We start from the raw sequence: 25,899 nt of genomic DNA on the forward strand, positions 1-25,899 counted from the left end.
GGCCCCAAAGCCCCCTCACCGGAGATGGTGGTCAGCAGGTTGAGCCCCTCCAGGACGTCCATCTGCTGGAAGCGCCGGCGGTTGATGAGGCTGTACACCTTGCCCTGACCACTGCGGTCCAGCAGCATCAGGCCGTTCTCCGTCCCCACCAGCAGGTTGACCCCTGCAGCAGAGAAAGCAGAGGGAGCGTGTGACGGAGAAATACGATGTGAGGTTGGAATGAAATTGTATGAAAGGAGGGTGAATGGGGCCTAACTGGGCTGAAGACACAATTCTGAGGGTGGAAAACAACTACATTCAAGGACTGGAAATAGTTACCTTCTACAAGCTTCCTATACTAGTTATTTGTTATGTATATAATTGAGATTGCTGGCTATATTGTATGTTTATATTGGTGTGCAGATTTCCCCTTAACTCTATGTTGTTAGAGGATGTGGGAGGGAATACAGATCATGTGACCCAGATCTTAGAATATTCAGAATGAGGCTCCATTTTAGAATCAGTATCAATCAGAAATCAGTTGGATTCAGTTCAGTCAGTTGAGGCTTGAGTCAGTTGGAAGTTAGAAGTCAGTTGAGGCTTGAGTCAGTTACGTTAGAAATCAGTTGAGGCTTGAGTCAGTTGGAAGTTAGAAGTCAGTTGAGGCTTAAGTCAGTTGGAAGTTAGAAGTCAGTTGAGGCTTGAGTCAGTTATGTCACTTAGAAATCAATTGAGGCTTGAGTCAGTTACGTTAGAAATCAGTTGAGGCTTGAGTCAGTTGGAAGTTAGAAGTCAGTTGAGGCTTAAGTCAGTTGGAAGTTAGAAGTCAGTTGAGGCTTGAGTCAGTTGGAAGTTAGAAGTCAGTTGAGGCTTGAGTCAGTTATGTCAGTTAGAAATCAGTTGAGGCTTGAGTCAGTTGGAAGTTAGAAGTCAGTTGAGGCTTAAGTCAGTTGGAAGTTAGAAGTCAGTTGAGGCTTGAGTCAGTTATGTCAGTTAGAAATCAATTGAGGCTTGAGTCAGTTTGAGTACAGAAGTCAGTTGAGTCGGTAGATGACAATTAGAGCCTGACTGCAGTCAGTATGCTGCAGTGAGATGTCAGTTAATATATGAGTCTGTTTGCATCAGAAGTATAGCACAGTAAAGTACAGTTTGATGTATAATTCAGTTAATATGAAACCAATGACAAAAGGAACCTGTATGGGGAGAGTATATCTTTTTGGGCAACCTAAATAGCACTTCTAGAGATCTGCTATATATTTTGTGGATTGGCACATCTTTGTTCCTAACAGTTCAAAGAGATAATCAGGGATGTCAGTCTAACAGCTGAGAGGCCTCAATTGCCCTGCATGTAACACTAGTGGAAATTTACCACTAAGGAGAAGATTGACTCAGGAGAGTTTTTAACTCTTCTCAGGAAGATTATACTTAACAAAAAGCTTACCATCTCAGACAAAGTCCTGCCTTTCCAAAACAGTGTGAATGCTACGATTAACTGTTGAACTTTGGGCGGAAAACAATGTGTTTACATTACCAAAGACAATGGTTCTTTTAACTTAAGGAAACCAGAATCTGTTAAGAAGAAGAGTCAACATCTGCCAGGAACTGGGGAGCCAGGATGTTTCATGCTGGAAAACTACTATTTACTGCTTCAACTTTTTGGAACAACATCAGCAAGAAAATTGCTATATAAGAGACCTTGTAATATTCCAAAACTGTGGCAGACCAGAAGAGTCTGGCCCACCCGCCGCTCTTCTCCACGGGAAGGAGAGAGAGAGACTTGGTGCATTTGGGAGAGTGGAAGATTGTTGTATCCCAGCCACAGGCTGGCCAGATTCTAGATGAAGATGGAGGGGATTCTGGGGATTCTGGATTTGGGATTCAAGATCATCAGTCTGAGGCAGAAGCTAGCTCAGACATGCAGTTGCAGGATGAGCTGCTGATTCCAGGAGAAACAGATAACGGTCAAGCAGACATGAGAAATATTGAGGGAGAGACTTCAGCCTTGGAAAATAATGAGGATGACGGTTTAGCTTCTGACCAGCAGGTGCAAGATAACGAGGACTTATCTAGAGAGGACCGTTTGTCTTGGATGGGTTCCCAGGTCCGTAGAAGTGAGCGTTTGGCGCGCAAACGTGAATCTAGCTGTGGGAAGAGGAATGCATTCCTAAGTTGTTATTAAAGCATGCTTTCACAGACTATTCCTTGTCAGTGCAATTTCATCGCTTCATCTGTGTGGAAGTTCTACCTAGCCAGCGTTCTTGGATTTTTGGGCCTTGTTCTTTGGACTCTTTGCCTTGTGGTTTATCTTGGATTCTTGGACCTTGTTCTTGGACTCTATGGACTAATTCTTCACCTTGTGGATTATCTTGGATTCTTGGATCTTGTGTTTTGGACTCTATGGACTAATTCTTTTCCTCATGGATTATTGTTCCTGCTATGCTCTTTGAACCTATGGACCTAGCCTTTGGATTAAATAGACATGTATGTACTTTGCGAATCTCTTGGACCTATTGACTCTTTCATTACAACTTTGAACTACCTTTTGATTGCTTGCTTGGTTTATATTCTGCTTTGCTTAATAAAAACTTCAAAAGACTACCTGTGTGTCTGACTGGGTATCTATAGCAAGGTGAACTTAGCCTGAGGTGCGACACAGATCTGCAATGGAACGCAGAGTCTGGTCAGTTGCTTCTTTCTCAGAGGAAGGGAGAGAATGCAGATTGGAAGTGTTGGGCAAAGTGGCAGATTTGCAGGGACGCAACCTGGCCTAAGTGCAGGTGTTCTTCTCCAGGAGATGGAGGAAGAGATGGCAAGGTATGAATGATTTGGAAGGAAAAAAGGTCATGGGAAGTCCCCAACCCCCAACCCCAGAGCCCCCTCTCCCCGGCCCGCCTACTCCCTCTCTCACCCCAAAGCGCGGCGCACAGGATCTCTGAGTTGAAGCGCTTCTTGTACTTGCGGATCTCGGGCGTATCGCTGTGCGGCCTGGTGTTGGTGGGGTTGACGTTGACCACGGAGCCCTTCCGGGCCTCCAGCTGCAGCTGCTCCAGCCGCCCTGCGTCAAAGGCTGCGAAGCAAAGGAAAGCAATCATAGGATCTTAGAAGAGGGAGAGACCACCTGGGCCAGACAGTCCAACCCCATTCTGCCATGCAAGAAAAGCACCACCCCTGACAGATGGCCATCCAGCCTCTGTTTAAAAGCCTCCAAGGGAGGAGCTTCCACCACACTCCTGAGGCAGAGAGTTCCCCTGCTGAACAGCTCTCCTTACAGCCAGGAAGTTCTTCCTAATGTTCAATGGAATCTCCTTCCCTGTCATTTGAATCCATGGCTGTATTGAGTCCTATTCTCCAAAGCAGCAGAAAGGAAGCCCCCTCCCTCTTCCCCAAAGGGACACCCTTTCACATATTTATCCATGGCTGCTCTCATGCCTCCTCTCAACCTTCTCCTCTGCAGGCTAAACAGACCCAGCTCTTTAAGACGGTCCTCAGAGGGATTCCTCATGGTCTCCAGATCTCGGGTCCTTTGAGTCTCCCTCTCCCTCTGCTTACCTTCCAGCTTAGAGTCAGCCTCTCTTTTGAACTGTGGGGCCCAAAACTGGACACCGTATTGCAGGTGAGGTCTGACCAAAGCAGAATACAAAGGCACCAGGACTTCCCTCAATCTAGATACTAGACTCCTTTGGATGCAGCCCAGAATCCCATTGGCTTTCTGAGCTGCTGCACCACACTCTTGGCTCATGTTCAGCTTGTTCTCCATGAAGACTCCCAAGATCTTTTTCACATGTGACTCTGTTGTGGAGCCAGGAGCCCCCCATCCTGTATCTTTGCATTTCATTTTTTTTTCTGCCTAAGTGTCCTATCTTGCATTTGTCTTTGTTGACATTCATGGTATTAGTTTTGGCCAATCATCTCTCTAACCTGTTGAGGCCCTTTTGAATCCTGACCCTGTCCTCTGGAGTCTCATCTGCAGACTGGATCAGCACGCCTTGAGGGTCTCCAGGCACTCTGAGCTGGGGCCCTCCACGTGGCCCCCAGAAACACCGGCCACCTTCCTGCGGCTCCCCCCTTTCCCAGCAAGGACCCCCGCTCTCCCGCCCTGAGCACAGGCTCACCCGTGATGGGGATGGTGTCTCCGCCGCCCATGGAGCTCTGGTAGATGCCCAGGTCCACAAACATGGTGAAGGAGCTCTTCCCGGGGGCCTTGACCAGGCCGCGTGACTGGTACTGTGGCAGGAAAGAGAGAGCAGGGGGTGGGCCTTGGCACTCACCCCCACCTGACCCCTCTAAGACCCCCCCCCAACACTATTCCCCCCCCCCTTTGGCCCCCTCTCCCCCATCTCACGTCGGTGGCGGCGTCCTTGGCGGGCGAGGAGGAGCCGTTGCTGCTGCTCTTGGCCTCGGTGGGGGAGTGGCTGGGCTGGACCACGTCCGGGAGGTTGGTGTAGCCGTTGCTGTCGCTGTGCATGAGGCCGCGCTCTTCGTCGGGGGTCTGGAGGGGAAGGGCCAGGGAAGGGTTCAGAAAAGACTCTGAATTAAAGCACAGAAATGTACAACTTCAAGAGGTGTGATACTACAGATCTATATAAGATTTATATAAGATCTTCAGGGGAGGCCCTGATTTCGGTCCCACCAGCCTCACCAGTGCAGATGCTGGGGACGAGAGACAGGGCCTTTTCAGTGGTGGCCCCCCCGCCTATGGAACACCCTCCCAAGTGCAATCAGGCAGGCTCCCTCTCTCCTATCCTTCCATAAGAGTTAAGATTTGGCTGTGGGACCAGGCCTTGGAACAATAGTAGCAGCATCAACTACAACTACAGTAGAGTCTCACTTATCCAACACTCGCTTATCCAACGTTCTGGATTATCCAACACATTTTTGTAGTCAATGTTTTCAATACATCGTGATATCTTGGGGCTAAATTCCTAAATGCAGTAATTACTACATAGCATTACTGCATATTGAACTACTTTTTCTGCCAAATTTGTTGTCTAACATGATGTTTTGGTGCTTAATTTGTAAAATCATAACCTAATTTGATGTTTAATAGGCTTTTCCTTAATCTCTCCTTATTATCCAACATATTCGCTTATCCAACATTCTGCCGGCCCGTTTATGTTGGATAAGTGAGACTCTACTGTATATGCACCAGATGGAATCGGGTGTAAATTATATACTGAAAAGCTTAAATAATCTTAAATAAGCTTAAATGTATTTGTCTCAGGATACAATGACAGACCCGGTTTGGACACGAAACGCGCCTAAATGTATATTTTTATGCGTATTTCATGAATGTTTTAATGTAACTTAATTTTAAATTGAATTGAAATTGAATTGAAATGTGATTGAAATGTGATATGTGTGTTTCATATTTGTAAGCCGCCCTGAGTCCCCTTAATTCAGCCACCTAAGAACCTAACCCCAAGACACCAGAGATGGAAGACAATCGTCCTCGAACTACGAGGGATCGCCTAAGAAATACTGAAATAAATAAATATATAATATTTGTTTTATTTATTTATTTACAGTATTTATATTCCGCCCTTCTTTCTCACCCCGAAGGGGACTCAGGGCGGATTACAATGAACACATATATGGCAAACATTAAATGCCAACAGACAAACAACATTCAGTTTTGGACAGACACAGAGGCATTTTTTTAACATCTTTCCAGCTTCACGATTCCGGCCACAGGGGGAGCTGTTGCTTCACCGTCCATTGGTGGCTGTTCTTCCTCATTCTTTTCCTCGTGAGCAGTTTTATGGTGTTGTAGATTAGTTAAATTAGCCTCCCGCATAAAGTGTCCCTAAATTTTCCCTACTTGACAGATGCAACTGTCTTTCGGGGCTGCTAGGTCAACAGCAAGCCGGGGCTATATATGTATTTTTTTTATGGTCGGAGGCTTAACCCGACCCGGGCTTCGAACTCATGACCTCTCGGTCAGTAGTGATTTATAGCAGCTGGTTACTAGCCAGCTGCGCCACAGCCCGGCCCCTGGCATGGGCAAACTTCAGCCCTCCTTCCAGGTGTTTTGGACTTCAACTCCTGCAATTCCTAACAGCCTACTGGTCCATGTGAAGCTCTCTTTTCCAGGAGACAGTAAAGTATGCATGATGATGAATGAATGTTACATGTGTGTGAGTGCGGAGTAAAATCTAAATCGCCTTTGTTTGTGTACCCAATGGAGTGTGTCTACTTTTGGCACAGGGATGTAGGGAGGGAGGGGAGCTCACCCGCTGCACCAACATGGTGCCCTCGCCGTACGAACTCTCGGAGCCCCCGCTGCCTCCGCCACCGCCGCTGCTCCCGGCCAGGTCCTCCACGTCGTGCACCACCATCGTGCTCACGGAGTCCGTGTCACCGTCCCTGGCGGAGGAGGAAGAGGAGAGAGCGGTCAGGAGAGGGGGGCACAAACTGTCAGAGTATTTGCAGCGCAGCAGTCGTTGGATGGAAGCAGTGGAGCGCAGAATGAAGAGACACTCAGAGACGTTGGTAAAACTATTTACAAAGTTTTACTGTATGCAGCAATAATCAACACAAACAGACTTGCAGACGACAGGCGAACACAGGACTGTTCTGTTCTTCAATAGAACTTGACTCAAACTCTAGGCCAGGGGTCCCCAAACTAAGGCCCGGGGGCCAGATGCGGCCCTCCAAGGTCATTTACCTGGCTCCCGCCCTCATTTCTAATTTAATATTTTATATCAGTTTTAATAATATATTATATATACATATGATATTGATAATATTATCATGTTATACAATGTAATACTAATAATAATACCATATAATAATATTAATTACATGTTATATATTACATATAATATTATAGTATAGTGGTATAGTTCAATATAGTAATATATAATGCTAATATTGTGCTTTGTTAATAATATAATATATTGTATGTTCATACAGCTGCTCCGAGTCCCCTTCGGGGTGAGAAGGGCGGGATATAAATGTAGTAAATAAATGTAGTAAATGAATGAATAAATAATTTTAGACTTAGGCTCGCCCAAGGCCTGAAATGACTTGAAGGCACACAACAACAACAATCCAAATTCACTTGACTATCTCATTGGCTAGAAGCAGGCCCACACTTCCTATTGAAATCCTGATAGGCTTATGTTGGTTAAAATTGTTTTCATTTTTAAATATTTTATTGGTCTTTCATTGTTGTTGTTGTTGTTTTGCACTACAAATAAGACATGTGCAGTGTGCATAGGGATTTGTTCGCATTTCTTTTTCAAACGATAATTCAGCCCCTCAACAGTCTGAAGGATTGTGGACCGGCCCCCTGCTTAAAAAGTTTGAGGACCCCTGCTCTAGGCAGACAGAACTCAACTCAACTGAAGTGATGCAATCGTTACGCACAAACACTTGTGTCTGGATACTCCCTAGTTCCAGCCACACATCAAGGTCATCACAGCTTCTTGGCAATTAACTCTTTCCACATTATGATACAATCTGGATGATGCAATAAGTTGCAATACAAGGATGGCACAAATTGCATTTAAACACTATCAATACACAAATCCCACATGAACATAAACACCCCAAACCTCATGTCCCCCCCCCCCCCCCAAGATTGGGGCCAGGCCCCCGAGTAAGGCCAGTGTGCAAAGCCAGCCTACTAAGCTGACCGCATCTCCTTCCTATCCGACCACTGGTGCCCTCACCGGGTGCCCGTCGTGTCCGTCCCGGGCTCGGAGCGCTCCTCCTCCTCCTCCTCTTCCTCCTCGCTGGAGTCCAGCTCCTCGCTGGAGGAGGAGTAGTCCATGGCCTTCTTGAGGGGCTTTGGGGCCGACTCCTCCGGGCGCTCCTTCAGCAGCACAAAGTTCTGTGGGGAGGAGAACCAAAGGGTTGCACCTGTGTCGGAGCCCCAGGCCCAGCACGGAGAAGCCACACGGAGCACCCCCAGCTTTGCGGGAGAAAGCGGGATGTAAGCAAATGCAACCACAACCACCACCCGGCTGGGAAAGAGGGAAGGGGAAGCTGCAAACCACAGAAGCCCCCAGAATCACTCTCATTCTGCAAAGGGAACCGAGAGAGAAATGGCCCAGCTGGGGCCCAGAGAGATATGCAACAACCCTTGTCTATGCAGCAGGCACGGGCCAACTTCGGCCCTCCCTCCAGGTGTTTTGGACTTCAACTCCCACAATTCCTAACAGCCTACCGGCTGTTAGGAATTGTGGGAGTTGAAGTCCAAAACACCTGGAGGGAGGGCCAAAGTTGGCCCGTGCCTTTGTCCCAAGAGGACACTTCAGTCCAGGGGTCCCCAAACTAAGGCCCGGGGGCCAGATGCGGCCCTCCGAGGTCATATACCTGGCCCCCGCCCTCAGTTTTATAATATAATATATTGTATATACATATAATATTGATAATAGTATTATAATGTAATGCAATATAACACTAATAATAATACCATATAATAATATTAATTATATCTATATATATAAAAGAGTGATGGCATCAGGGCAGCGGACAAAACAACAAAAGTACAGGCCCCCCAACCTCGAAATTTGACAACACAACCCATCATTCACGGCTCTAGGTGGATACAACAAAAAGAAAAGAAAAATAAAGTCCTAATTACAGGGAGAGGAATAATAGTTTTTATCCAATTGCTGCCAGTTTGAAGGCTAAGCTCCACCCACTTGGTCTCCTCGCAACCCAATAAAAAATAATAAAAAACACTAAAAATTAATACAATAAAATACTATAATAACAGAAAATAACTAAAAATAATACAAGAAAATAATAAAATATAATAAATAAAAAGATAACTTACAATAAAATTAATAAAAAAATGCAAATAACGTCAAATAAAAATTACACAACAATTTTTAACCAATACCACCACCACTTTGCCACAGCAACGCGTGGCCGGGCACAGCTAGTATTCTATATTACATATAATATTACTAATAATATTACAGTATAGTGGCATAGTTCAATATAGTAATATATAATGCTAATATTGTGCTATGCTAATAATATAATATATTGTATGTACATATAATTTGTAAGCCACTCTGAGTCTCCTTTGGGGTGAGAAGGGTGTGATACAAATGTAGTAAATAAATGCAGTAAATAATAAATAATTAAATAAATAAATTTTAGACTTAGGCTCACCCAAAGTCTGAAATGACTTGAAGGCACACAACAACAACAACAACAACAACAACAACAACCCTAATTAACTTGACTATCTCATTAGCCAGAAGCAGGACCACACTTCCCATTGAAATCCTGATAAATGTATGTAGGTTAAAATTGTTTTTATTTTTAAATATTGTATTGTTCTTTCATTGTTCTTGTTGTTGTTGTTGTTGTTTTTGCACTACAAATAAGACATACGCAGTGTGCATCGGAATTTGTTTGTATTTTTTTCAAATGATAATCCGGCCCCTCAACAGTCTGAAGGATTGTGGACCGGCCCTCTGCTTAAAAAGTTTGGGGACCTCTGCTTCAGTCCATCAAGGGGCTGAGCTGTGGTGCAGGCGGGTTAGTAGCCAACTGCAATAAATCACTCTGACCAAGAGATTATAAGTTCGAGGCCAGCCAGTGGTGGAATGAGCACCTGACCATTAAAATAAAATAAATAGCCCCTGCTCGTTGATGACCTAAGCAACCCGAAAGATAGTTGCATCTACCAAGTAGGAAATTTAGGTACCACTTATATGTGGGGAGGCTAATTTAACTAATTTACGTCCAGGAAGTTGCCGTCGCAGTGGGTGATGAAGCAGCTGCTCCCCCTGTGTCCGGAATTGAGCATACCCTCAGGAAGCTGGAGAAGGTTAAATTGCCTCTATGTCTGTCTCTGTTCTATGTGTATATGGCATCGAAAGTTTGCCAATTATGTGTATATTGTGATCCGCCCTGAGTCCCCTTCGGGGTGAGAAGGGCGGAATATAAATACTGTAAATAAATAGATAAAATCATCTGCACACCCACGTCATCATCCTCTTCAGTTTCGTGCCCTCCATGGGGGCTTCTCTGCAACGGACCGGACCTTTAAAACTGACCAACCATCAGCCAATCCCTGCGTGGATCCTACCTGGCACTTTTCTCAGCCAATGATTTTTTAAAAATCATTAACTGTTTTGATTTTTTCATTGCTTACCTTTCATCACTCACTATTCAACAGTGAAATTAGATCAGCCCCCTCCCTCCTGACCTTCAGGATAAAAAACTAAAAACATGGCTTTGGGACCAAGCTTTTGGTTAGTCAATGGGAGCAAAGCAGTAAGGGACTATAAATAACCTAATGACGACTCGGATCGGCCTTGGAATATGACCTGGATGGTGTGATTCTAATTGATGTTTTAATGTTTTATGTTTCAGTTGGTTTGGATTTTAATGCATTTGCTTATTTATCGATATGTATACGTATATGTGGTATCAATAAATAAAGTATTATTATTATTGTTGTTATTATTATCAAATTGTTGCCTTTGTAAAGCCGCCCTGAGTCCCCTTCGCGATGAGAAAGGCAGGGTACAAGTGTGGTAAATAAATAAATAAATAAAGCAAATCTATGGCCATTATTTCCATTTTCCTAATAATAGTGTCATCTGTTGTTGTGCACCTTCACGTCGTTTTCAACTTCTTACAGCCACCCTAAGGTGAATTCATCAGAATTTGCCTAGATGCTTGCCGCTGCTTTCTTTTAAAAAATTAATTAATTAAAGTATTTATTTATGAAGACATTTACATCCTGCCTTTTGAGCCTGACCACTTCCATACGTGCCCTCAAGGCACTTTATCACAATAATACAAAATATAAGAAAGGAAAATGAACTGTAGACACAAACAAGAGAGAGCACTATTAACAGGCAAATAAAACTCAGCAAAAACCTGGCAGAATATATATTGTCTTCACGGCCTATCTACTCTTTTATCTGACACTAGCTGTGCCCGGCCACGCGTTGCTGTGGCATAGTCCTAAATGGGTTTTTAATTTGTGGAAGCAAGTATGAATGTTGTAATTAGTCACCTTGATTAGCATTGAATGGCCTTGCAGCTTCAAAGCCTGGTTGTTTCCTCCCTGGGGACTCCTTTGTTGGGAGGTGTTAGCTGGCCCTGATTGTTTCCGGTCTGGAATTCCCCTGTTTCAGAGTGTGGTTCTTTATTTACTGTCCTGATTTTAGAGATTATATTGTTCTGTATTATTATACCACTGTAATTTTTATATATTATATTTATATTTTTGTATTATTTGCTTAGAACTGGATTATATGTGGCCCCTTCTACACAACTGTACAAAATCCACACTGAACTGGGTTATATGGCAGTGTGGACTCAAGATACTCCAGTTCAAAGCAGATACTGTGGATTATCTGCCTTGATATTCTGGGTTATATAGCTGTGTGGAAGGGCCTTGAATCTACACTGCCATATAATCCAGTTCATATCAGATAATCTGTATTTTATAGGCAGTGTGGAAGAGGACTAAGTGAGGCCTAACTGTGCCTATCCCCTGGGCTGAGTGGGTTGCAGGAGACCAAGTGGGCGGAGCTTAGCCTTCTGACTGGCAGCAATTGGATAAAAACAATTATTCCTCTCCCTCTAATTAGGACTTTATTTTTCTTTTCTTTTTGTTGTATGAAGGTAGAGGCATGGATGAGGGGTTGTGCTGCCAAGTTTAGTGTTTCTGGGATGTGTAGTTTTGTTGTTTTGTCCTAGGCCGAAATTTCATTACCCTTTTATATATATAGATGTGTGATACCTGAAACAATACCTTTTAAAACCTTCCCAGAGCATCATCGTGGGCATTTTCTCTCCTGTTTCCTACCTTAAATTCATACCTCGCACAGGCTAAGCTGCACTCAACCCTGCTCTAGGGACCAAGGATCCATACAAGGCTTGGGTGGTCCGCTGCAGCTTCTTCGACCCCCCAGGAAACCCCATGCACACGCATACACACACGCAGGTGCACCCAAGGCAGGGGGGGGGGGAAGGCTCCAGGTGGGGGAGAGGCCCAGGCAGGTGAGCAGAGGGGGGCCCAAAGCAGTGCAGCAGCAGGTAAGACGGACAGGAGGCAGGGAGAAGCCGCATAGGGACACTTTGGAAACCTTTCCAGGGATGTGAAAGAGAGAGAAAAGGGGGGGGGATCTGCCAGAGGGAGGGGGCACTAACCTCGCCAATGGCCCGCTTATAGCTCTGAGCCGCACAGAAGGAAGGAAGGAAGGAAAGAAGGAGAGAAGGAAGGAGAAGAGAAGGCAGAACAAGTTAGGTCGCAGTCGCCAGGCCCACCCTCTGAAACAGCCCCCAGCCCAGCTTTCCCTCTTCAGATTTCTATATGAAACACTACAATTTGTGTTCCTGGGGGATCAATGCCATTTCCTAATTGGTTCCATCATCAAAACACGGGGGAAATTCATTAAACTGCCAAAACTTTGTCTCTGCGGGAGGGTCCTCCTGCTAGAGCACCTTTTGCTCTAGTTTTCCAACGAGTATCTCATGATCAAGACTCAACATAAGTTTGTTTCGGAAGAGAAGCAACTACTTTCAAAGCCATGGCTGCAAAATCCAATGGGAAATCACACTTTCCAACAAGGAGCCAAGCATCCCATAATATTCCCTCCAGGGGTCACTCACCGCTGGCCGCCCTGGTCGGGACCGGTGGTCTTCGGCGGCCTTGGCCTTGTTCCCTTGGGGCAGGATGGGAGAGCTGTCCAGCTTCAAGGGGCCTGAGAGGGGCAGACAAAGGGCAGGACCAAGGCCATTAGGATTTAAGTGTTTATCTATAAAGACATTTGCATCCTGCCTTTTGAGCAGGCATGGGCCAACTTCGTCCCTCCAGGTATAATAATAATAATAATAATAATAATAATAACAATAGACATTGACAAAATCACCATCTGCCAACTGCAAAAGGCCACCCTACTGGGATCTGCACGCATCATCAGAAAATACATCACACAGTCCTAGACACTTGGGAAGTGTTCCGACTTGTGGTTTTGCGAAACGAAATCCAGCATATCTATCTTGTTTGCGGTGCCATACAACGTCGTTGTGTTGATAATAATAATAATAATAATTTTATTCTTATATCCTGCCTCATCTCCCCGAAGGGACTCGGGACGGCTTACATGGGGCCAAGCCCAGACAGAACAATATAAAAACAAAACAATAAAACAAATCAATCAGATAATAAAAGCATGTCATAAAAACCACATACAAGATAAAGTGATATATATATATATATATATATATATATATATATATATATATATATATATATATAAAAATAATTAAAAAAAATATTTTGGACTCCAGCTCCCACAATTCCTAACAGCCGGTAGTCACACAACATAATATTATTAATAATACTAATATCACATAGTCCTAGACACTTGGGAAGGCCCTCCTCTCGCTTCCACCTCCGTCACAAGCGTGGTTGGTGGGGACGAGGGAGAGAGCCTTCTCCGTGGTGGCCCCCATCCCGGCTCTGGAACTCGCTCCCAGGGAGATCAGGCAGGCCCCCACCCTGGCAGCATTTAGGAAGAGCCTAAAAACTTCCCTCTTCCAACAGGCTTTTGGAGAATGAATTCCCCATCCCCACGATAGACCTTATATCTGCGTCCATTTCTCATTTATTGCACTTTATCTTCCTCTATCGGTTTGTTTACAGCCATGGGATCACCCCCACCCCAAGTTGCTCTCCCATTGACGGTAGTACTTAATCAACTACCTCTTGTCATAATATTCACTCGTTGCACTTTGCCCAGTTCATTTTTATCTCTCTACTTGGGTGCCAAATCCATGTTCTAGTATGATTATTATTTTATACTTTTATTATGTTTAGAGTTGAATCTCAATTTCTGTGCTGGTATTTTTGCTGTTTTTATTTGGTTTGATGTTTTTATGTAAGCCACCCCGAGTCTCTTCGAGGAGATGGAGGCGGGGTATAAAAATAAAGTATTATTATCATCATCATTATCATCATCTAATACCAAAGGCAGTATGGCAATCTTGTTTGCTGTGTACTCATCTTGTTGTTTATCTAATAATAATAATAATAATAATAATAATAATAATAATAATAATAATAATAATAATAATTTAATTTAATTTAATTTGTGGCTCTGGCTCACAAATGGGACCCTGAAGAAGGAGACAGAAGGCCTGATCCTTGCAGCCCAGGAGCAAGCCATCAGAACAAAGGCAATCCAGGCCAAGATCGAAAAATCAGCTGATGACCCAAAATGCAGACTATGCAAGGAAGGTGACGAAACTACTGATCATATCCTCAGCTGCTGTAAGAAAATCGCACAGACAGACTACAAACAGAGGCACAACTATGTGGCCCAAATGATCCATTGGAACTTAAGCCTCAAGTACCACCTCCCAGCAGCAAAGAACTGGTGGGATCACAAACCTGCAAAGGTCGTGGAAAATGAGCATGCAAAGATACTGTGGGACTTCCGAATTCAGACTGACAAAGTTCTGGAACACAGCACACCAGACACCACAGTTGTGAAAAAGAAAAAGGTTTGGATCATTGATGTCGCCATCCCAGGTGACAGTCGCATTGACGAAAAACAACAGGAAAAACTCAGCCGCTCTCAGGACCTCAAGATTGAACTGCAGAGACTCTGGCAGAAACCAGTGCAGGTGGTCCCGGTGGTGATGGGCACACTGGGTGCCATGCCAAAAGATCTCAGCCGGCATTTGGAAACAATAGACATTGACAAAATTACGATCTGCCAACTGCAAAAGGCCACCCGACTGGGATCTGCACGCATCATCCGAAAATACATCACACAGTCCTAGACACTTGGGAAGAGTACGACTTGTGATTTTGTGATATGAAATCCAGCATATCTATCTTGTTTGCTGTGTCATAATAATAATAATAATAATAATAATAATAATAATAATAATAATAATAATAATAATAATAATAATAATATCCATTTAAAAGTCCGAGTCAAGTTCACATCTGTCACACAAAACAACAACAACAACAATAATTTATTGTGTGATTAATGCGAAGCCGGGCAAGGAGGAGGCCCCCCCTTTGAAGCCCTGTGATCGGAGGAATTACAGGGAAAGACTAGTTCTGAGGTGGTTAGAACCAGGGAAGTTCAAATGTCAGTCTGTACTCTGATGAGGCGCAGGGAAGATTGATTCCAGGTTGATGGGATCAAAGAGACTCAATTGTTCATTTTGAGTCGGTTTTAAATAAGTTTGGTGACTTATTTAATGTAGTCTGTGTCCTGGTAAGGCACAGAGAATCTGTGATAGCACATCACAGGGGTGACTGTGGTTTGAAGTCACTGGATAGTCCAAGTTTCAGACTTTGGGAACCAATCCCAGCTGCACTCACAGAGATCCACTGAAGTAACGGTTTAAAAGTGGCAGAGGAAGAAGTTTTAACTCCTTTAGTAAAAGAAGTGATACTTTAGAGAGTTTGATTAATCTCATTCTAGTATTGTAACTGTTGAAGAAAGCGTAACTCTAAGTGAGAAACTACATTGTAACCACTAAGCTCTATGTCGGAATAAACTTGTTATTGTTCTTTCAACATCAAAGCCTCTGTCACATATATTCTAAACTAAGTTACGCTACCCTTTAAAGTAAAAGTGAACATCTCCCTGAGTCTTTGGTGGTTTTTTGAACTCCCCCCCCCCCGCCTGCAGATACCCCAGGGCAGCCCCCCTCCTTTCCCCCCTTGACTTCTTACCTCCGACCCGGTTGCGCTCTAGAGACCCCGGCTGTGGCAAGTGGGCCCCCCCAGACTGCAGCAGGCTATCGGTGCGCTCCCAGCCTGGGTCGCTTCTTCGTAGGTCGGGGTTGCTGTTGGGGGGGGGGGAAAGAAGAGGGAAACACTGATCATGGCTGAGCAAATTGCCCCTCCGCATTGCCCCTCCCTCCGAAGCCCCACCCGCCGTCACACAGGACCCGCAACCAGAGAGCCAGAGCCAGAGCGCGCCCAGCCAGAGCCTCCTCCAGAGCAAGCAGCCACCGACACCAGAGCGGGAAGAAGAGACGCCGAGGAGCCCTCCTCCTCCTCCCTCGCAGCGGAGGCATTACCTACTGGCGCTCGGCACGGCGGGCGGGGGCTCTCGGGACGGGGTCCGGCCGGAGGAGTGGGGCAGGGGGGCCGCGGACGGGAGGGGGTCCCCCCACTTGGCCCCCCGCTCCAGCCGGCTCTGCAGGTGGATGTGCCACGCAGAACGGCTACGGGGCCTGCACAAGGGAGCAGAAGCGTCTCAGGGTGACCGGCAACTCACTAGAGGAAGCAACTCCTTAGGGAAGGCCTGGGTCAACTTTGGCCTTCCGGAGTGGGCCCATAGAATGATAGGAGTTGAAATAACCACATGGACCATCTAGTTCAACCCTTCTGCCTTCATGCAGGAAACGCACGATCAAAGCACCCCTGACAGATGGCCATCTTGTCAGTGTTTTGTGATGTTAGTGTGTGAAATGTTAAATTCAATTGCTGCTTTCCAGCAGCACAGGAGTTAATTACATGCCAGCCCTGACGGATTGCCTGCAGGGCCAATGGGTCAAGACTTCCATTTCAACTGAACAGAAGAACATTCATCATGGATTGTGGAATGTTGGGAGTACCTTGTTAGCACTGATAGCAGACTCGGCAAAAAGAGGGAATGCGGCGTGCTTTGCCCTTGCCGGGGAACGTGTCCTGATAGTGATGGTGTTTGGAGTTGTATATAGTTTGTAAATGCAAGTATTGAACCTCTGGGATCAGCAGATAATTTACGACTGAGGTGTCATTTTGTCGGTGCCACTTTCCCCGGATGCCTAAATGGTCTGACTGGTGAGAAGAAGGTGAGAGACCTGACTCATAAATAAGTCACGGTGGCGAGTTTTCCCCTGACACATCTAGCCTTTCATTAAAAGCTGCATCCAAAGGAGTCTTGTGTCTACAACAAGGGAAGTCCTGGTCCGTCTCTATTCTGCTCTGGTCAGACCTCTTTCCCTGGAATCACACTGTTCAGGTCACCACAATTCCAGCTGGAAGATGTCCAGGAGGGCAACTAAAATGATCAAAGGTCTGGAGACCATGGATTCCTCTGAGGAACGTCTTAAAGAGTTAGGTATGTTTATCCTGCAGATGAGACATGATGGCAGCCATGTATAAATATCTGAAAGGGTGTCGTAAAGAAGAGGGAGCAAGCTTGTTTTCTGCTGCCCTTGAAATTCAGACTCAATGGAGTCTTAGCTTCAATATACCCCCCCCCCTCTATATATAAATGTTCTGTGCATAATTAGGACCGAGTTAACAACAAAACCACTGGGCCAAATGCCACCAAATTTGGCCACAATACAATAACACATCCAAGGTATGTCCTTCACTCAAAAAACACAGTTTATCAGGCAGTACAACTATTTCAGCTCTCATTAGCAACTTCTAATTACAGTTCAGCAAGCAGGTAGTTAGTCATTGCAGGCCTTAATATTTTTGAATGGTGTCTCCAAAATTTAGCTCTCATTCTTTCCTTCCATTCAGCTCATTCATACCCATACATAATATATTTCATGACATTATATATTTCATGAGATATAACATATATTGAATACCACCACTTCCTCATTACTTTTTTTCCAAAACCAGCAGATTACACCACAGCAATGTGTGGCAGGGCACAGCTACAGGGACTCGGGGCAACTTACATATGGCACGAAGTGCCTAAAATGCATAAAATAAACACACAGTACAATACAAAATGAAACCACTAGTATATAAAACAACAATCTGAACTCAGACCAGCACCAATAACCTAAAGTGCCATCTATTACAGGAAAAGTGATTCCACCTGAACATTAGGAAGAACTCCCAGACTGTACAAGTTATTCAGCAGTGGAACTCTCTGCTTCAGACTCTGGTGGAAGCTTCTTCTTGGGAAGCTTTGAAACAGTGGCTGGATGGTCATCTGTCAGGGGTGCTTTGATTGTGCATGTCCTGCATGTCAGGGAGTTGCACTAGATGGTCCATGTGGTCTCTTCCAACTATTATTATTCTATGATTGTAAGAAGGACAATCATAGAGAGAGTTCCACTGTTGAACAGCTCTAAGAAGTTCTTCCTAATGTTCTAGTGTAGGCTCTCAAGCTTTGGACCTCCAGGTGTTTTGGACTTCAGCTCTCACAGTTCCTAACAGCTGGTGAGCTGGCTGGGATTTTTGGGAGTAGAAGTCCAAAACACTCCTTATATTTATGGTCTCCAGGTCTTTGATCAGTAAAGAACCAAAGGGAGAAGTCATCCACATTCTCCTTGCTGAGGAAGAGCCTCCCCTGATCCAAAGGTCTGACAGGATGGTGGCTTCCTTCCCCCATGAAAGTGTATCTTCCTGTGTTTGGCCATCTTGCAAAGTCCTCAGTGCCTGGAGACTCTGGCTAGACCCTTGGCCATCCAACAAACCTTCTCCAAGGCCCACCACAAAGGCCGCCCAGCTGACCTGTTTTCACCCTCTACAACCAAACCTTCCCCTTGGATCAAGGCTAACCGAGATTAACCAGAGGGCCAAGGCCCAGGGGCTCACCTGGCTCGGACGGCATGGGCTGGCCGGATCCCGACCCCGCTGCTTCCGCCCCCGGCTCCGCTGGTGTTGAGGGCGGTGGCGATGGAGGAGGTGCGCTGGGGAACCTGGAGGTGGGAAGGAGGAGAGCAAGGTGGGCCTCTGAGATGAAGAACAACAACACCCCGGGCATACCTGTGCAAGGTCTCAGGGCTTCCCCAGCCCACAAATGCATCCTGGGGGATGTGGAGGTCTCGAGAGAGACCTCTGCAATGGGTGGCCCCATGCAAGCTCTGGGAAAGGGAGTGTAGGGTTGTTGTGTGTTTTCCAGGTTGTATGGCATGTTCCAGAAGTATTCTCTCCTGACGTTTCGCCCACTGGATGGTCCATGAGGTCTCTTCCAACTCTATTATTCTATGATTCTAACACACAACAACCCTGTGATTCCGGCCATGAAGGCCTTCGACGACACAAAGAGAGTGCAGCCTCCCATTACCTATTGCCCAAGGCTGCCAGGCATTGGGCATACAAAAGGTACATGTCCCTTTGTTAAATTGGGCCAGATAAAGGGCTGTCCAGAGGCTTCCCCAGCTGACCATCCACTGGTTTGGGGACTGGCACCGAGGCACAGCAAATAGAATAATTTTATTGTCATTGTACACCATCCAATGAAATCAAATGCCATCCCCATCACATTACAAAGGTACCCATCCTTCCGCAATCTAATGGTTACTGCACAACCCTTAATGCCACATCAGTGTGGAACCAGGTGACCATGCCCACGGGTCCTTTGACCGGCTGCCCAGGGGTCACCCCAGCTGACCACGCCCCCGGGTGCTCCGGCCATCCCTCCGCCCGCCCCCCGTCCAGCTCCCGTTACCTTGGGCGGGGGCTCGGCCTCCATTTTGACCCAGGGTCCTCTCTGCTCGGCACTGGGCCGCGACGGCTGCGGGGCGGGCCCCTCGGAGGTGGGGTCGGAGTTCTGCCGGATCATGGCCGCCCGAGGCGGGGAGGGGGCGGAGGAGGAGGAGGCGGAGGAGGCGGAGGAGGAGGAGTCATGGACAGGGAAAGCGGCCATGTTCTTGGTGGGCTGGTCCTGCAGCGACTGGGAGCGAGGGACGGGGGCGGCGTAGGGCTTGAGCGGGACGCGGTGGGCCAGGTGGCTCTGCGGGGAGAGGGCGGCAGAGGGGTCAGCGGGCCCGGCCGGCGGGGCTTCTCGGGCCTCCTCCGCTCGGCCCCCCTCCGCTGCAGCGCCCTTGACCCCTCTGGAGACCACGCAAAGCCCCTCTCCTTGGAGACTGGCACCTGCCGCCCCTGGCATCCTGCCTCTGGAGGTCCCTCACCCAGGCGTGGACCAACTTCGGAGCTCCTGCCAGGTGTTTTGGACTCCAACTCCCACAATTCCTAACAGCCTAACTGTTGAAGCCCAGCCACCTGCAAGACTTCTTTTCACCCAAACACCACACCGTTAAAACAATAAAAAGTTTATTAAGAAAAGAGTATATAATAGAAAAGTTAAAAAAGGAATAAACAGTACCTTATATACTTGAGTATAAGCCAACCCGAATATAAGCCAAGTCACCTAATTTTACCACAAAAAATCTGGGAAAACTTATTGACTCGAGTATAAGGTGAAGGTGGGAAATGCATCAGCTACTGGTACATTTCAAAAATAAAAATAAAGATACCAATAATAATTACATTAATTGCGGCATCTGTAGGTCAAATGTTTTTGAATATTTATATAAAACTGTAATTTAAGATAAGATTGTCCAACTCAGATTACCTATATACTTGAGTTTAAATTGACCCCAATATATGCCGGACAGGACACTCACTCGAGTATAAGCCGAGGGGGGCTTTTTCAGCCCTAAAAAAGGCTAAAAACTTGGCTTATACTTGAATATATATGGTAATCCAAAAGTTATTCCACAATAATCAGAATAGGCAATCACAAAGGTACATTCAAAAACCAGACTTCAAAAGTATTTTCAAAATAACGTCCCTAAACTTGAGATTCTTTGTGTAGCATTGACCAATTCTGATCTTAACTCCTCAACACCCAAAAGATAAAAACAAGAAACTAATCCAAGGATTCCAAAACTTAACATAAACAAGGAACTATATTCCAAAGGCATGAAAACATGAACAAAAAACTAATGAAATTGAGAGTCTCTGACCTTAAACAGGAAAACAGGACACAGAATCAAACCCAGAGCTCCCAGAACAGGTGACTTGGCACATGAACATCCAATGCTGATGTCACAATGAACCTTGGGGCAGATTGCTTAAGAATTCTAATTCTTACCCATGACATCACTCCTTCTCACACCTGGATTCTCTTTGCTTATTTTGCAGCCTTTGGGAAAAACATAGTTGTCTCTGCCTAGCACTATATTTTCGTAATTGTTAGAGTTATGGGCAGATTCCCCGTCTCCTCCACGTTCCTTTCAGAGTCAATCCCTGGCACAATCTCATGGGAACTACTTTCTGTTTCCCTGAAAGCTGATCTAACCGAAACATTCCCATCTTCCAAGGAAACGTCCTGAGACCCCACAGGAGTAACAGGCTCGGAAGTAGGAACCCCAGGCCCCACCAAAAGGTTCCCCTCCTCATCCTTAGAGGCTTCACAGGCCTCCACACTACCGGCTGTTAGGAATAGTGGGAGTTGGAGTCCAAAACACCTGGAGGGCTGAAGTTTACCCATGCCTGCTCCAACCTCTCCCCAATAGGGAGGCGTCCACCCCTCCCCACCTCCCCTGGGCTACAAAGGACAGCCAATGAGAGAAGCAGCGGCAGCAGATGGCAATGAGCGGCTGGAATGATATGGGAGGGACTGACGGGCGGACGGGTGGACGAGGGGCGGTGTGTGCCGGGAGGGGTCTCACCTTGTGCTGCCCCTCCTGGGGCTCAACGGGGCGCTGCATGGGAGGGGTCTGGGAGGCCGGGGAGGAGTTGAGCGACACGGACTCCGCGCGGGACGAAGGGGGGGCAGCGCTCTCCGAGGCCCCCAGCTTGGTCTTGGCCACCGGGGAGGCCGCGTTCTGCTTGTTCATGCGCGTCCGCTCCTCCACCTGAGGAAGAAGCAAGCGAGAAGTGGGACGAATAAATATGATGTGTGTGTTGTCGGAGGCTTTCCTGGCTGGAATCACTAGGTTGCTGTGAGTTTTCTGGGCTGTATGGCTATGTTCCAGAAGCATTCTCTCCTGATGTTTTGCCCACATCTAAGCATAGCCTGTGATGAACCAGCCTGGACACAGCGTATTATTGGAGAACATAAAAATGCTGGGTCACTCTCACAACCACCATGTCAGACGACACAGAGAAGCCATTGAAATCCACAAGTGGGTGGACAATTCCAACAGGAGGAAACCGTGAAAATGAACAAGATCTGGCCCCCAGTATTAAAAAACTTTAAAATCAGAGCAGTAAATAAAGAACATTCAGAGAACGGGAATTCCAGACAGGAAACTATCAGGGCCAGCTAACATCTCCCAACAAAGGATTCCACCGGGAAGGAAACAGCCAGGCTTTGAAGCTGCCAGGCTATTCAGTGCTAAACAAGGTGGCCAATTGCAACATTCACACTTGCCTCAGGCAGACAAGAGTCCTTTCTCCCACCCTGGACATCATTCCTCAGATAGACAGATAGATATATCCTCCACTTGCCTAGACTTCACAACCTCTGAGGACACCTGCCATATACATCAGGAGAGAATGCTTCTGGAACATGGTCAGACAGCCCGGAAAACTTATAGCAACCCTTGTGTTTTCTTTTTCCTGTCAACATTTCCTTGTGTTCCCAAACAATGTCCCCTCTTTGTTCTTTTCCCCTCCTATCTCTCTGGGCCAGCCCATCTCACTTCACCCTAGCAACGCTTTATTTCTCTACATTCCTTCACTCTTTCTTGCTCCTTCTCCTTCCCTTCCCTTTTCTCTTTTAACCCATTCTGGTTTTAAATCTAAATGAGTATGTTGTGGAAATAGTAATTATGTTGATGTCTTGTTATGGTTTCATGTATTTGTTTGGTAATTGAATGCTTTACCTATGTTGGAAACCGCCCTGAGTCCCTCTGGGGAGATAGAGCGGTATACAAATAAAGCATTATTATTATTATTATTATTATTATTATTATTATTATTATTATTATTATTCTCAATCCACTCCTCCCCTGCGAAATTCACTTCACATGTTTCCTGCTGCCAGTAACAACACAGATATCCCACAAAACACGAGTCAACAGCACTTCAGGGAGGAAGCCTGTTGGAGGCCCTCATGTTGCTGTTCCCATACTTATGTCATTGTGTATAAACTTATGTATTGTTGTTTATATGAGGCACTTGGAGTGCTTCTGTGAGCCGCCTATTTGGGGTCCCTTCGAGGAGATGGTGGCGGGGAATAAATAAATATTTATTATTATTATTATTATTATTATTATTATTATTATTATTATGACACAGCAAACAAGATAAGTATGCTGGATTTCGTATTACAAAATCACAAGTCGAACACTTCCCAAGCGTCTAGGACCGTGTGATGTATTTTTGGATGATGTGTGCAGATCCCAGTAGGGTGGCCTTTTGCAGTTGGCAGATCGTAATTTTGTCAATGTCTATTGTTTCCAAATGCCGGCTGAGATCTTTTGGCACAGCACCCAGTGTGCCCATCACCACCGGGACCACCTGTACTGGTTTCTGCCAGAGTCTTTGAAGTTCAATCTTGAGGTCCTGAATAACAATAATAATAATAATAATAATAATAATAATAATAATAATAATAATAATTCATCCCATTGCTGCGTGGCGTACCTCTCGTGCCCAGGTGGGCTTCTCTGCGGGGTTGGCGCTGCGGTTGTAGTGATAAAGGGGCTTCTTCTCCTGCTGCTGCTGCTTGTGAAGCTGTTGTTGTTGTTGTTGTTGCTGTTGTTGCTGCTGCTGCTGCTGCAGGGACTTGAGATAGGCGTGTTCCTGCTGGAGCTGGCGCTGGAGGCGCTCCGACTGCCGCTGCTCCTCCAGCTGCTTCCGCTTGTACTCCTGGGGGCAAAGGGTTGGGGGTGGGATGGGGGGGGGGGGAAGGGAGAGGGGGCTGAGTGGGGCTGCCAGGCAGAGACCCTCCCTCTTTCCCAGTTCTCCCCCAGTTCGGCCAAAGAAAGAGTCCCCAGCGTCCCCAGTGGTTGGGAAGCCCCTCAGGCAGGGAGCCGGGACCCCCGGCGGCCCCCTTTACCAGAAGGAGGGCTTGTTCCTGGAGGAGCTGCTGCTGCAGGATCTCCAGCTGCCTCTGCTCCTCCTCCAACTTGTGCCTGATATACTCCTGCGGAGAGAAGCAGGAGGAGAAAGAGACAGAGAGACAGAGAGAGGAAGGGCGGCAGGTGAAGGAGAGGAAGCAGCAGCAGCAGCCAGGCAGACCCACCACCACAAACACCACGAGAAACTCCCCCCAAGAGCCACAGCTGCAGGAGGGAAGCAGAAGGAACACAAGCCTCCGGGAAACAGAAACCTTCCCAGCCTTCACTGTTTAGTTGTTTATATATATATATTTGCGAACCTGTCCTGTATATATATGTTGATTTGCCAGTTTGACCAACCTCATAAACATGCAATTGTACTGAGCATGTTCAGACTCAGGACTCCATTTGTATTCAGTATCTGTTTGGACTTCAATGGAGAAATATGTTCTTGGCACAGCTGGTAAATCACCAGCAGTAATAAGATCTACCATCTGAAAGGTGGCCAGTTCGAAGCCCGGTCGGGGTGAACACCCGACTGTCAAGCCCAGCTCACTGTTTACCTAAGCAGTTCGAAAACAGCTTAGAGCTGGAAGGAGAGAAATTAGTGGGGGAGGTATTTTGCGACACCATAAAGAACATGAAGGTGGAAGGAGGAAGTCCTGATGAACAGAACCCCCCCCCCCCCCCCCCCGGTGACTGAATCCGAGCTCAACCTCAACCTCCAAGGCACCAAAAACTGGACTTCAAGACAACATACCTATCTGTCTGTTCTGTCCTGTCTGTCCAAACAGCATTGAATGCTTGCCGTGTATGTGTACTATGATCTGCTCCGAGTCCTCTTGGGGAGATAGGGTGGAATATAAATACAGTATTATTATTATTGTTATGTTCTTGGACTTCAATGGAATCAGTTTGCTTTAGACCTCAGTGGAGGTGGATGTATGTTTGCTTATGGGCTTCAGCCACAGTCACCACTCACAAAGAGCTTTATATATGTTGATGACCTTGCTCTAACAATAATAATAATAATAAAAACTTTATTTATATACAACAACACAAGCAAAAGACTTTGAAACAGCCAAAAACCAACTTGAAAGATCTCTCCAGCGACTACAAAGAGAACCACCTGAAGCCTAACCCTGCCAAGACACAAGGGTGTGCTTTCTACCTACGTAACCGTGAAGCCAACAGGAAACTGAAAGTTACTTGGGAAGGGCAAGAGCTCGAACACTGTTTCCATCCTAAATATCTCGGCATCACCTTAGATCGAATACTAATGTTTAGGAAACACTGTGTGAATACCAAGCACAAAGTAGCTGCACGCAACAACATCCTGCGGAAACTTACTGGCAGCGCATGGGGTAAGGTAAAGGTAAAGGTTTCCCCTGACATTAAGTTCAGTCGTGACCAACTCTGGGGGTTGGTGCTCATCTCCATTTCTAAGCCGAAGAGCCGGCGTTGTCTGTAGACACCTCCAGGGTCATGTGGTCACTGGCATGACTGCATGGAGCGCCGTTACCTTCCCGCCGAAGCGGTACCTATTGATCTACTCACATTGGCATGTTTTCGAACTGCTAGGTTGGCAGGAGCTGGGGCTAACAGTGGGCGCTCAAGCCGCTCCTGGGATTTGAACCTGGGACCTTTCGGTCTGGTAGTTCAGCAGCTCAGTGCTTTAACACACTGAGCCACTGGGGCTCCGCATGGGGTACAGACCCACAATTAATAAGAATATCAGCCCTGGCCTTGTCTGACTCAACTGCTGAGTATGCCTGCCCCATCTGGCATAAATCTGCATTGAACGAAACATGCAGGATAATCATGGGATGCCTCAAACTTACACCTGTTGATAGACTCTACAAGTTAGCTGGCATTGCCACACACACACACACACACACACACACCCCGATATGTGATGAGAAGTTGCTGCTAACGGTGAGAGAAATAAGGTTGAACCCTGTGAAAGCCACCCACCGCATGGCTCTCAGCCTCCTCCCAGTAGACTCACATCAAGGACAAGCTTCATGAGAACCACCACTGTTGTTCCCCCAGCAACAGTGAGGGCAGCTAAACTATGAAATCCCAAATCCCAAGGGTCTTCCTCCCTCCAGGGCTAACCAAGAATGGGCCACTTGGAAGTCTCTGAACAGACTCAGAAGTGGAGTGGGCAGATCAATAGACAACCTGGCAAAATGGCAAGGCTTAGAA

General features: G+C 46.3%; 1 protein-coding gene across 6 annotated transcripts in view; it reads right to left on the bottom strand.

Moving 5' to 3' along the window:
- mink1 (misshapen like kinase 1) overlaps nucleotides 1–25,899 on the bottom strand; it is a 90,272-nt gene that overhangs the window by 8,710 nt on the left and 55,663 nt on the right. The window contains exons 14-27 of one of the 6 annotated variants that reach the window (XM_062957677.1): nucleotides 23,691–23,777; nucleotides 23,276–23,500; nucleotides 21,355–21,540; nucleotides 19,347–19,631; nucleotides 18,491–18,594; nucleotides 15,668–15,780; nucleotides 12,577–12,668; nucleotides 12,115–12,138; nucleotides 7,653–7,813; nucleotides 6,210–6,342; nucleotides 4,322–4,468; nucleotides 4,092–4,203; nucleotides 2,888–3,046; nucleotides 20–163 (exon numbers count right to left, since the gene is read on the bottom strand). In XM_062957677.1, the coding sequence (XP_062813747.1) occupies nucleotides 20–163; nucleotides 2,888–3,046; nucleotides 4,092–4,203; nucleotides 4,322–4,468; nucleotides 6,210–6,342; nucleotides 7,653–7,813; nucleotides 12,115–12,138; nucleotides 12,577–12,668; nucleotides 15,668–15,780; nucleotides 18,491–18,594; nucleotides 19,347–19,631; nucleotides 21,355–21,540; nucleotides 23,276–23,500; nucleotides 23,691–23,777 (1,972 nt within the window). The remainder of the gene's footprint in view (nucleotides 1–19; nucleotides 164–2,887; nucleotides 3,047–4,091; nucleotides 4,204–4,321; nucleotides 4,469–6,209; nucleotides 6,343–7,652; nucleotides 7,814–12,114; nucleotides 12,139–12,576; nucleotides 12,669–15,667; nucleotides 15,781–18,490; nucleotides 18,595–19,346; nucleotides 19,632–21,354; nucleotides 21,541–23,275; nucleotides 23,501–23,690; nucleotides 23,778–25,899) is intronic. The other 5 variants (XM_062957679.1, XM_062957681.1, XM_062957678.1 and 2 more) reach the window with 5 other exon arrangements.

The sequence above is a fragment of the Anolis carolinensis genome, chromosome 6 (genome assembly GCF_035594765.1).
Source record: "Anolis carolinensis isolate JA03-04 chromosome 6, rAnoCar3.1.pri, whole genome shotgun sequence".
NCBI lineage: Eukaryota > Metazoa > Chordata > Lepidosauria > Squamata > Dactyloidae > Anolis > Anolis carolinensis.